We start from the raw sequence: 12444 nt of genomic DNA, 5'->3' as shown, positions 1-12444 counted from the left end.
GTGTGGAGGCTAAAAGTGAAACAGATTTACAGAATATCATGAGGTGGAAAGGACCCAGAAGGATCATTGAGTCCAAACTCTGACCCTGCACAAGACAGCCCCAAGAGTCACACCATGTGCCTGAGAGTATTGTTCAAATACTTCTTGAACTGTGGCAGCCTTGGTGCTGTGGATTCCCTGGGGAGACTGTTCCAGTGCCCAACCATCTTCTAGGTGAAGGACCTTTTTCTAATATCCAACCTAAACCTCCCCTGACACAATTTCAGGCCATTCCCTCGGGTCCTGTCACTGGTCACCACAGAGAAGAGATCAGTGCCTGCCCCTGCTCTTCCCCGCACGAGGAAGTTGTAACTGCAATGAGGTCTCTCCTCAGCTGAACAGACCAAGCGACCTCAGCTGCTCCTCATAGGGCTTCCCCTCGAGGCCCTTCACCACCTTCATAGCCTTCCTTTGGACGCTCTCTAATGGCTTACGAAACGGCAGAGGAGACTAAAACATACGGAAGGATGCCAAAGAAAAAGCATACTCATGGAGGCATCCACGGAGCCCACAGATGCAGCCCCGGGAGTTCTGCCCAGAGGCAGCACCGGGCGAGGGAGGAGAAAGATCTCACGAGTTCCTGGGCTCCGGGCTCCCACCGGCCCGGCCTCCTCCCGCCTGGGGCTGCGAACCACGGGCTGCCCTGGGCTGGGCTGGGCCCCGAGGGGCCGCCGGGGCGGGCTGGGCCCGGGAGGCCGCCTGTGCCCTGCAGCCCAGTGTTCCTCCCCCGTGCGCGGCCGGCCCGGCACGGACTCGGCACGGACGCGAGGGGCGGACACGCCGCCGGCCTGGGCCAGCGGCCTCGGCCCGGCCCCGACCGCCCTCCACCCGGCCCGGCCCCGACCGCCCTCCACCCGGCCCGGCTCCGCGGCCTGAGGAGCCGCCCCTCACCTTCCTCCATCGCCGGCCCGTGGCTGCCGCCCTCCGCCAGGTCCCCCCGCCGCTCTCCGCGGGGCGACGCCTCCGCCCCGCCCGTGCCGCCGCCGCCGCCCGCCTCCCGCCGCCCGCGGGGGCGGGAGCGCTCCCGCATCCCCCGGCGAGCGGAGCGGAGCGGCCCCGCGCTTCCTCCCGCCGCCGGAACTGCGGCAGCGGAGCCAGGGCCACGGCCGGAGCGGGGCGGCGGCGCACAGGGGCACGGCGGGCACAGGGGCGGGGTCGGGGCTGCCCTGAGGGGCTTCCGCGGTCGCCTCACGCGAACCGCCTCGCAGCCTCCGAAAGCCGCATCCCACGGGCACCGCGGCGCAGGGCCCCGCCGCCCCCGCCGGCCAGCCCGGCTCCAGAGGGACCGTGGCCCTTCAGAGGGGCCGCGGGTCCCAAGTTATCCCGCAGAAGAGGAGGCTCGGGGGAGACCTTGTCACTCTGCAACCACCTGAAAGGAGGGTGCAGCCAGACGGAGGTTTGGTCTCTTCTCCCAGGGAACGAGTGACAGGACAAGAGGACACAGCCCCAGGCTGTACCAGAGGAGGTTCAGATTGGACATCAGGGGGAACTTCTTCACAGAAAGGTTGATTAAGCATTGGAATGGGCTGCCCAGGGAGGTGCTGGAGTAGCCGTGCCTGGAGGTGTTTAAGGAAAGGCTGGACGTGGTACTTAGTGCCACGATCTAATTGACACGGTGGTGAGTTCGGTCTGAGGTTGGACTCGATGATCTCAAAGGTCTCTTCCGACCTGATCAGTTCCGTGATTCTGTGAAATCAGGGCATTTCCAATGGATGTTTCTTGCTCGGCACCCTACCTGCCCGCATGAAGAGCCTCCCTCCCGGGGAAGGGAGCCCTCCCTCGCTCCTATACGGACACCAGTCCGGAAAGTCCCTGCCTAATGGCCAGCTAAAAGGGCCCGGTGAGAAGAGTGGGTGGTTGAGCCTTGAGGCACACCTGCTTTGGGCTCCTTTTTGCATCATGATGAACTACTGAAGCATAGTACCAGCATCCCACTGTCACAGAGGCTGTATGAATGCAGGAGAAAAGGATAATACCCCCAACCCCAATGAAGTTACAGGTTGCTTTTGGGAAAATAACAGAATCACAGAATCGATTAAGCTCGAAAAGATCTTTGAGATCATCCAGTTCCAACCTATAACTGAACACCACCATGTCAACTAGATTTATGGCACTAAGTGCCACATCCAGTCTTTTCTTAAACACCCCCAGGAACGGTGACTCCACTACCTCCCTGACCAGCCCATTCCAATGCTTAATCACCCTTTCTGTGAAGAAATGCCTCCTGGTGCAGCTTAAGACTGTGTGCTCTTGTCCTGTCCCTCATTTCCTGGGAGGCTGACCCCTACCTCTCTACACCCTCCTTTCAGGTGGTTGCAGAGTGATAGCCTGATCCTCCTCAAGGCTAAACAATCCCAAAATGAGCTGTGTTTGGATAAAGGGAGGCCAGGGAAAGAGCATAAGGAAAAGTGTCCTTAAGCAGTGGAATAGGTGGGCATTTTAACACACCAGCCACCTGATGATTATCGTGGTCGTTGTAAGCACTCTGGCAAAAGAAGGATTTGGAGAGATGGGGGAGCTGGGCATGCCTTCAGAGTGTAAAGGATAGCATGGGAAAGTGTTTTCTGTAACTTAAACAAAGATCTGGTGAAGCCAGTATGTTCACTGATGAATGTGATTAGAGATTGTAACTGAGTCAGAAAGACAAAACTGGTGCTGAAGGATCTTTGTAGTGATCTTTGTGCATGAAATGCTGTAGGATCTTTATGCTTGGGACCAGATGGGATCCACCCAAGGGTAATGAGAGAGCTGGCAGAAGAGCTCGCCAAGCCTCTCTCCGTCATCTACCAACAGTCCTCGCTCACTGGGGAGGTCCCAGATGATTGGAAGTTGGCAAATGTCATGCCCATCCACAAAAAGGGCCGGAAGGAGGACCCGGGAAACTACAGGCCCGTCAGCCTGACCTCAGTGCCTGGCAAGGTGGAACAGATCATCCTCAGTGCAATCACACAGCACCTACAGGATGGACAAGAGATCAGACCCAGCCAACATGGGTTTAGGAGGGGCAGGTCCTGTCTGACCAACCTGATCTCCTTTTATGACCAGGTGACCCACCTGGTGGATGAGGAGAAGGCTGTCGATGTAGTCTACCTGGACTTCAGCAAAGCCTTTGACACCGTCTCCCACAGCATACTCCTGGGAAAGCTGGCAGCCCACGGCTTGGACAGGGGCACCCTGTGCTGGGTTAGGAACTGGCTGAAGGCCATAGAGTGGTGGTGAACGGTGCTGCATCCATTTGGCGGCCGGTCACTGGTGGTGTCCCCCAGGGATCAGTGTTGGACCCAGTTCTGTTTAATATCTTTATCGATGATTTAGATGAGGGGATTGAGTCCATCATCAGCAAATTTGCAGATGACACTAAGCTGGGGGGGAGTGTTGATCAGCTGGAAGGCAGGAGGGCTCTGCAGAGGGACCTGAATAGGTTGGAGAGTTGGGCTGATTCCAAGGGGATGAGGTTCAACAAGGCCAAGTGTCGGGTCCTCCACCTTGGCCACAGCAACCCCATGCAGCACTACAGGCTGGTGACAGAGTGGCTGGAGAGCAGCCAGGCAAAAAGGGACCTGGGAGTTTGGACTGACAAGAAGCTGAACGTGAGCCAGCAGTGTGCCCAGATGGCCAAGAAGGCCAATGGCATCCTGGCCTGTATCAGGAACAGTGTGGCCAACAGGTCCAGGGAAGTGATTCTTCCCCTGTACTCAGCGCTGGTGAGGCCACACCTGGAGTACTGTGTCCAGTTCTGGGCCCCTCAGTTCAGGAAGGATATTGAGATCCTGGATCAGGTCCAGAGGAGAGCAACTAGGCTGGTGAAGGGACTCAAGCACAAGTCCTATGAGGAGAGGCTGAGGGAGCTGGTGCTGTTCAGCTTGGAGAAGAGGAGGCTCAGGGGAGACCTCATCACTCTCTACAACTCCCTGGTAGGAGGTTGTAGCCAGGTGGGGGTTGGTCTCTTTTCCCAGGCAACTATCAGCAAGACAAGAGGGCAGGGTCTTAAGCTCTGGCAGGGGAGGTTTAGGTTGGATATTAGAAAGAATTTCTTTACGGAGAGGGTAATCAGGCATTGGAATGGGCTGCCCAGGGAAGTGGTGGATTCTCCGTCCCTGGAGGTTTTTAAGATGAGACTGGATGTGGCACTTAGTGCCATGGTCTAGCAACCACAGCAGTAGTGGATCAAGGGTTGGACTTGATGATCTCAGAGGTCCCTTCCAACCCAACTGATTCTATGATTCTATGAAATAATATCAGGTAGGAGTCCAAGGAAGAGATGTAAATAAGGGAATGATGTGGCTACTGTGAGACTCATCTACACTGTCTATTGCTGGAGTCCATATGGACTCTCTGAGTCAGGACCTTGTCATTTTGGGGAGTCTGTGAAGCAGTGTTTGCTTGCACCAAACCATGAGTAGTGATGCTGCAAGGAGAGCATATTCCACCCTGAAGCAGTAGCAGCTTGGATGTTTGGTGGTGAAAGTCCTGAGTTCTGGCCATGATAAGCTGAGCTGATTATACACACGGAGCTGGGTTCATTGCAATATGACAATCCTCAGACGTTGCAGCTGTGGCAACATAAGTTGCTTCTGTGCTGTCAGGCCAGGGCAAAGGGTGGTGCCCTCTCTGACCACTGCCTGGGGACATGCCTCAGGAGGCCCCCCTAGAAAGGAGTCTTGCTGATACTGATGGTGTTTGCCACTGCAGTCACTCTAATGCTTGATTCTTGAGTTGGGATTGTCAAGGACAGAAGTTGTCACCCTACAGTGCTCCAAATCTGCGTGCAGATCTCTCTGGTGGGCTGAAGGCTCAGGGCTGGCAGAGTGGGCTGCTTGGAGCACAGTGGGAATTTGTGGTTGGCCACAGCCCTGGGGAGGCCCAAACCTGCTGTGCAGACAGAAGGTCGAGGCAGGACCCAGCCCAGGGGGAAAAGTGCTTCCAAGCAGCATGTTTTCCAGAGAGCACCATGTTTTCTCCTTTGCAATGTCCTGCTATAGCTCTAGGGGATGGACTGAGCATAGGCATGGACTGGAGCTGCAGGTCACCATTCATCAGACCACAGCTGTACTATAGGCTAGCCTTCCACGTGGGATTTACCTCCACACATCATCAGATGGAAGTGGTATATAAGGCCCCCTGCATTAAAAATATTCTGAGAAGCTCCAGCGTCTATAGGCCCGTTGTCTAGGCAGAGGTAGCCTAGCAAAACCTGAAGGGCTGGGGCAGTAGGGGGCTGGGGCAATCAGCATAGGTTTTTCTTTCACTTAGGTCAGACCTGTAATGTTTAAGGTGGGGGATGCCTCTAATCACCCAGGGGGGTGTGTGGAGATGCACCAAGGTTCACGCCAGAGTGCAGACATCATTCCATGTATAGGTGCTCTGGACTAAATTCTGCCACCCTTTGAGGGAGTCTTGCCATGAACATGAACTACCAGACTAGGATCATCATCTCTGAGAGCAGGATGGCATCAACCAAATATTGAAAGATTGCTGAAGTCACCCAGCTATTTACTAACCAATAATCTAGAAATGACTGAGAGGTGGGCAGGTGTCTGTGTCTCATCGTGGGGGGGGCGGGGGGGGGGGAAGCTTCCCAGGCATGATCTGCCAAGGGCTGTGCTGCCTGGGCTCAGTTTTGGGTTGGGAGGCTGTAATCCCAGCAGCTCCCAGCAGCTGACCCTGTCCTGCTGAAGAAGTATTGCATTGCTGAACAGAGCAAATGGGCTTATTTAAACCTCTTAGAAGTTACCATTGGAGGAACTATCAAAGGCGTTTGTGGGAATTGCCCCTTGGAGACTGCGTGTCTTCTGACCTGCAGTCAGGCCAATGGCCGATCAACTGGTGGAAAACTGATTTGGTTACTTGTCTGGCAGCTGCCAGGAGAAACTAAACCAATTTGTGTGTCCTGTTGGAGCGTAAAATGAGATTTGTAAGTTTCCTGGGTTTTTTAATAAAATATAAAGTACTTCTGCAGTTGTTGATTTATTGAATAGTTAGAGGAGTTGCTTATGATTTTAATGATCCATAAATTATCCATTGCATTTCTAATATATTGGGTTTGATCCGTTTTTTATTTGTTTGTTTGGTTTTTTTTTAATAAGTTAAAAGAATAAGCACAAATAATCATTGCAATGAAAGGAACACTAATTGTTTTAAATATTTGTATTCAGAGCATTGATACATGGATAGGGATAAAACAAATGACTGCTCAATTGTGCTCTAAATGTTGTTTTTCTCAAACCTTCTTTGTACCTGCTGTTTTATACTGTACCTTGTTGCATTTCTTGTGCAACTTCAGTTTTCTACTGATGCTCCAGTATGTGGGTCATCCCACACCTTGAATTCACTAGAATTGTAAATACACATCAGGTAATTTATATGCACAACTGTACAGTTAGCAGAGAAGTGAAAAAATCCATCCTGCTCACTTGATTTTCATTTTTTCTGAGGGGGAAAAAAAATTGCACTTTTGAAGGTAGGAGAACCAAAAATCATTTTTCATGCAAGTTTCTTTCTCCTAGAATGAATATGCTGAAATGATTTTTAAGGTAACGTTGAAAATGTTATTACTGTTGCACTTCGATCTTCCAAAATGCTTTCTGTAACTAATATTATATGAAAGTTATTTCATTTGACAGCTTATTATGTGCCTTAAATATTGTGCTGTAATATGTTGCAATGAGTAAATACGGGGATGTTGTATTCTTTTTCCAAGCTTTCTCTGTACAAACATGCATCATGTATCTGCATGATGACAGCATTTGTTCTCTGTTTACATATTATTTCTAAGCCCTGCAGACATAACTTTTCTTTTTATTTACAAGTTCAACATACTGATACTTTCTAGTTTAACAATTGTTCTTTCTCTCTTTTAGAGATGTCAGGAGGCAGACACAGATGTCCCTTGGTATAATGCATTAATACTGGGCATGTTTGTCATTACTCAAAAGTAAAAAATGCGTAGTTGTTTATTTTGTTCACAAACCAAGTTATATTTTTGTACGTTAAAGATCCCATACCTAAAATGCTTGTAGTGTTTCAATGATCAGCTAATGACTGTGGATATTTCACCCATTCTCCTAATATCAGCATTTTGTGGGGTTGATTTACTGGCTTCTAACTTATGGTTCTGGATTATCAGTATCCAAAGGTTTTGCTTATTTTAATAATTTTAGACTTTTCGCTCCCCAAAACTGTGTATCTTCTACAAGGGTGTAAAAAAATAGTGCCTAAAGAAGTGTTTGTGGGACCAAACTTTTGCACTGTGCTCTCTGAAATGATATGGGAAATGCAAGGAAATATGTGGGGGATATTGGGGGGTAATGACAATACAGAAGCATTACTAGACCTAAGAAGTCAGAAAATTAAATTACACAAACCATATAGAACCTTTGAGATTTTTTCCCCCATCTATTTACTTCTCTTCCTACCTTATTTCAGCACAGCTTCCAGTGTTCTTCATGGCTTCAGCTCCTGCCTGCCTTGCCTAGGGTATGAGTAAGTCAGGATCTATTGTCACTTGCTTTATTGTAAGACATGGTCAATATACATTAAATCAAGGGAGCTGATTTAGATTTGCACACTGAAACTGAGCTGGGGGCTGCTTGTATCAGTAATAAAGCCATGCTAAGGGACTACATGAGAAAAATCTTGATATTTCTTTGTTTGTTTGTCCATTTAAACACATACACCCTTAGTGATGTGACTTGCTTTCTGTACCACTTCCCTCTTTCTGTTCTTGTTCTAGTTCTTGATTGTGCTGCAGGTGAAGTTCCCCAGAGCAGGAGTCTGACCCTCGTGTTTTTGAAACATGCAGAGTATTGTGTGCCTGACCAGAAATAATTGTAAGAGAGAATAACTGGCTGATAGCAGCCTTGCCCTCCACGTGGCCTCTGCTCTCTGAGCAGGCCCAGTGCTCTACCATTGTCTCTGTCCTTTCCTGCACTCCTTTTTTCTCCCTGAGCTGTCTCTTTGACTTTTATCCAAGAATAAAGCCCTTTGAGGTAGATGACTCACAGCTCTGCACTTCCTTTGACTCATGCTTTGCCACCTAGGACATTGGTCAGCTCTTACTAAATTGCAATTTGTTTTTTTTTATTGCTAATGACGACAATCCTTGCAGCTCACATCTCTGATTTCACTGTCACTTCTGCTGGGTCAGAGCTATGCTTGTTTTTAATACAGTTGGTCAAAGCTGTATTTCCCATTTCTCCTTCTTCATTTCTCCTTTCTCCTCTCCAGGGGTTTGATAGCATTTGTTTTTTCAAACATCCCCCGCAGACTTCAGAGCCTGGAGGCTCTTTTGTCTCTGGAGCCCAGCTGTTTGGGCTGCATTTCTGAGGAAGAAGGTGCTGGTCCCCACTGCAGCCTGCCCTGCCAACATGGAAAGGTAACCTGGCCCCTTGCCACCCTATGCAGCATCCTCACTGTTCATCAGCTGCTTGGCTACGAGCAGCACGGTTTCCCCAGCTTCCAGTGGCATCCCCGATGACACTTCTGTGATGACAGAGCAGTTGGTGGCATTGCACGAGTGTTGATGATGAGGGCTTAGCAAACACTTCAGCTGGAGCAAAACAAGCACTAGAATTCAGGTCACTTCCTAGGCACTGTGTTGTCCCTGAAGGGCAGGGCTAGCATGACCAGAGTCACTGAAACCCCATCCCTGGCACTGACATCAACAGGAATGACTGATCACATCCAGGAAATTGCTCTTGGAACATTGTGCTGGCCTTTTCTATGTAAGTATTTTTCAGAGAAGTGGAGCAATGTATTTGTGTCTTAGTGTCTTACTAAATACACTAGTAGGGCACATCTCCCATCCCAACATAGCAACTAGCACCCTTAGCCCCACATTCTTGTCCGACCATGTTACTGCTGGCAGAAGCAAGGGCAATAGCACTGCTTTTGATGGGTTTCCAACTTTAGGCAGGAAGGAGTTTGGCCTGATACTTGAAGATCATAAATCAGTAATACAAGTCATGGCCCTAACACTAAGCAGACAGTAGATCCCTTTTCAAAAGCTGTGTCCAGTGTTAATAAAATATCTTGGACTGAAGCAGCCCTCTGCAGCTGGTGCTGCTTTTCAGTGGAGTTGTTAGAAAAATACTCCAACACAGGTAAAACACACTCTGACCAGGCTGATTAGCTATTACCAAGCTACTGAACTGTTTGTTGCCTGCTGAGATTTCCTAGACAGCAGGAAAAGAAGTGGATGGGACTATATGTTGTTATTAATGTAGGGTGCAACTTCCGTCTGGGATGTGGATTCTTGACTCCCAGGCAGCTCTGAAAACCCCAGCTGTAATTTTCCAATGAGGAAGTACAAGACGGGCAGTTTGTTACAGAGAGATGTGATTCCTCTAGGAAGGGCAATTCTGTTCCCTGAGCTTTTCTTGACTCCTGGCCAGCATTGCTGGGCTTTGACTTCATTCTCAGAACTGATGCTCCCCAAGTCTGGAGTTGTCTGAGTTAAACTGTCACATTTGAAATTATTACTTTTACTGGCACCCATATCAGTCTGTATAACTGCTTCTATGAGACATGGGGCATTATGAAAAACACATGGAACGAACAAACCTAGTGTGTAAGCAGGATACCCATCACTGTGTAATTATGCCTAACTGTACAGTTACATAAATGGTTTTCTTGGGGAATCATCAGTGACGACAGCAAGCTTTGCCTGCCATGTTTGGGCTAGTTAAAGCACTGATTCATCATACTTTGAATACTCTGTTTCCTGCTTGTTCTATGGTAAATGGATTACTGCCTGCAATTTCAGTAGTAATGAATGAAGATGAGAGATTGATCCAGTGATAAAACTGGGTCGTCTGAAGAAGAGGAATGATTTACTCCACATGTCAAACCTCACAGCATTACTAGAATATCACTAGCTTGTTTGCAGACCAAGTCTTCCTCTTCCTGACAGATGCATTTCTATCAGTTGAGATATTCAAGTCATGATTTGGTTCTTTTGTTCCTGCTTCATCTGAAGTCTCTTCATCCTTCTCTTTATGCTGCTCACATAAAGCAGTGCGTATTTTTGCGGTGCATATTTCTTCTCGAACTGTCCCACCATCTGTTACACATCAAGTTGGTCAAATTTTGGGTGCAGAAAGCAGACTCTGGATGAAACCTTGTTGCTTACATGAAGAGGGGTGCAAAAGGGAGCAATGCCATGAGAGAGGGGATCTGGCTAGATAGGGATCTCAGCTTCTTCCACTCAAATGGAAGCTCCAGAGGAGATGCCCATGCTGATTATTTTAAAGAACAGTGTGATCCCCAGAAGAAAGGTACTATATTGGTGCAAGATAATTATTATTAGTGATATCATTACTGCTGCTATAGTGACTGTTACTGTAATACCTTATTGCAGTGCTTACACAAGCAGTAAATACACACTGGCAAGTGGAGGGAGGGAAGGAAAATGATAGGTTTGCTTCAAGCAAAAAGTGGCCAAACTTGACATTTGATATGAATACAGTTGTCTCAAAACAGATTCTTTGCTTCCTTGTAAATCTGTGCGTTTCTGAGTTAATGCAAGTGCTTTCTGCACAGATGAAACAGAGAGCCTGAATAAGGTGGATAGGAGATCTATCATTAATGAACAATTTATGAAGAAATTAATTTATGGAGAGTTCAGATGAGCAAATATTCAACATGTTGGTGCACATCGCTAGCAGAAGTGCCAGATATTTTTACATTCTTTGTGATGGGAGATTCTTGGGGAAACCAGGCATTGTGATTGAGCTTAGTTGGCTGCACTGCTTTTTCCTGTGTACATCATGTTAGAGTAATTTGTTCAATATCCTTCCCAACTTTATGTAACTCTGACCTTACAGGTGAAGAGTTTGGTCCTGCCCTAGGAATTACAAGGAGAATGATGTTTGTTGACAGAGGTAGATAGTATCTTCCTCTTCAGTGAGCCAAGATGTCAGCAGCAATGACTTAGACAGGAATTGACAGGAAATTTAGGCTTAGTCCTTGAACTTGGTTTTGGCAGAGATGTGAAGAAATGAAACACAATGTGACAGAGGGAGAAACCGATTCCCTCTCAGAAAGAGAGTTTACTTGAATTACTTTGTCATGGACTAGCTTGTTTCATTCACAGAAAAAATTATGGGTAGTTTTGAGACTACTACAGTATCCATGCCATTGACATTAGGGACCCTGAGAAGCAGCAGTCATGTAACTGTTCCCTGGAATATACTTCAGGAGGGTGTACTGCTGTAAGGGTCCAATGTGGCTTCAGTGAATTCAAACAGCCCCACAAACATCACTGAAACTTCTCTGGTGAGTTTTGTAAACAGGATTTAACTATAAATTAAACCCAAGCAGATATGGTGTGCATTCAAAAATGTCAGTTATTTTATCCTGAAACAATTTCTTATATGCTAGAGTTTAAATTTTCATTAGTTAAAAGAATGAACATTCTTTTTGGTTCATGTCTTCCAGATGTGCAGGATTGCAAATCAATAGCCAGTCCCTGCAATAAATTTTCATTTAGACACTTTATGACCAAGGTAAGGAGTACGTATATAAATAGGGAGAAAACTGACAGACTGCTAGGAAAAGACTGTGCCTGCCTTCCTTGGAAAGGTTAATGGAAGTATCAGCCTACAGGTATAACATTTGCTTGTGGAGTGTTTTTCCCTCCTCCTCCTCCTCAGCCCTGTTTTTGCAGTTGGCATTTGGAGAAGTACCGATTTAAATCCAAGCTAATGCATATGTCATGTAATTCTGCTGAACTGAACGGAGAGGCAAGAGGCTTATGAGACCAGTCCTGGGAGATTCTGGCTGCCATTTGTGCCTGCAATAGGGAGTTCAGGGTCTTATGAGAGCAGAGTCTAAATTAAGGCAGGCTCTGGCATGCGCAGTGGCAGGGAAATGCAATTTGATATAAACGTTGAGGCTCCAAGATGAGCGAATGCCACCTACACTGCTCCCAGGAGGCTCCCGTTTCTCAGAATTGTTATGGCGGCATGTTGCAACCTAGATATTAGTTGTACTTTTCGGTTTGCTTTGTCACTTTCATCAGCAGCTTTACTCCATAACAAAAACATACTAATACGTGGTAATATAATCTTCTAACATGACCACGTGTTTTCATTGACTCTAAAGAAGTGGGCAGCATTCTGGCATGCACCCTTGCAGTTTCCAGACTTGATTGCGGTGAGCAGTTCCTACCTTAAACACTGAATTTCTATCATTACATAGAAAGGATTCTCAGTAAATAAAAAATTGCCGAGTGCACCAATAACACATAGCATTTTTCCATTGGATTAAACATACAAAGATTGTCAGGACTCATTACTTGCTGGCCAGCTTCTAAGGTAAATAAGCCAAGAAAGAAAATTTAGACAGAAACTAAAAAAGAAACCTACAACACTGCCCACTGAACATTTCTTGCCCTGTGAAATGTTC

At 47.5% G+C, this 12444-nt stretch overlaps 1 protein-coding gene across 2 annotated transcripts in view; it reads right to left on the bottom strand.

Annotated features, from left to right (window-relative positions):
- Positions 1-1072, bottom strand: part of DPY19L4 (dpy-19 like 4) — a 31839-nt gene extending 30767 nt beyond the window's left edge. For both annotated transcript variants that reach the window (XM_027730929.2, XM_039379150.1), the window contains exon 1: positions 931-1072. In XM_027730929.2, coding sequence (XP_027586730.1) covers positions 931-1069 — 139 coding nt within the window. In that variant the 5' untranslated portion in view covers positions 1070-1072. The remainder of the gene's footprint in view (positions 1-930) is intronic.
- Positions 1073-12444: the final 11372 nt, after the last annotated feature.

This window comes from Pipra filicauda, unplaced genomic scaffold, assembly GCF_003945595.2.
Source record: "Pipra filicauda isolate LSUMZ 115617 unplaced genomic scaffold, ASM394559v2 scaffold157_size4220110_pilon, whole genome shotgun sequence".
NCBI lineage: Eukaryota > Metazoa > Chordata > Aves > Passeriformes > Pipridae > Pipra > Pipra filicauda.
The sequence above is the reverse complement of the archived record's forward strand: the minus strand, read 5'-3'. Positions and strand labels throughout refer to the sequence as shown.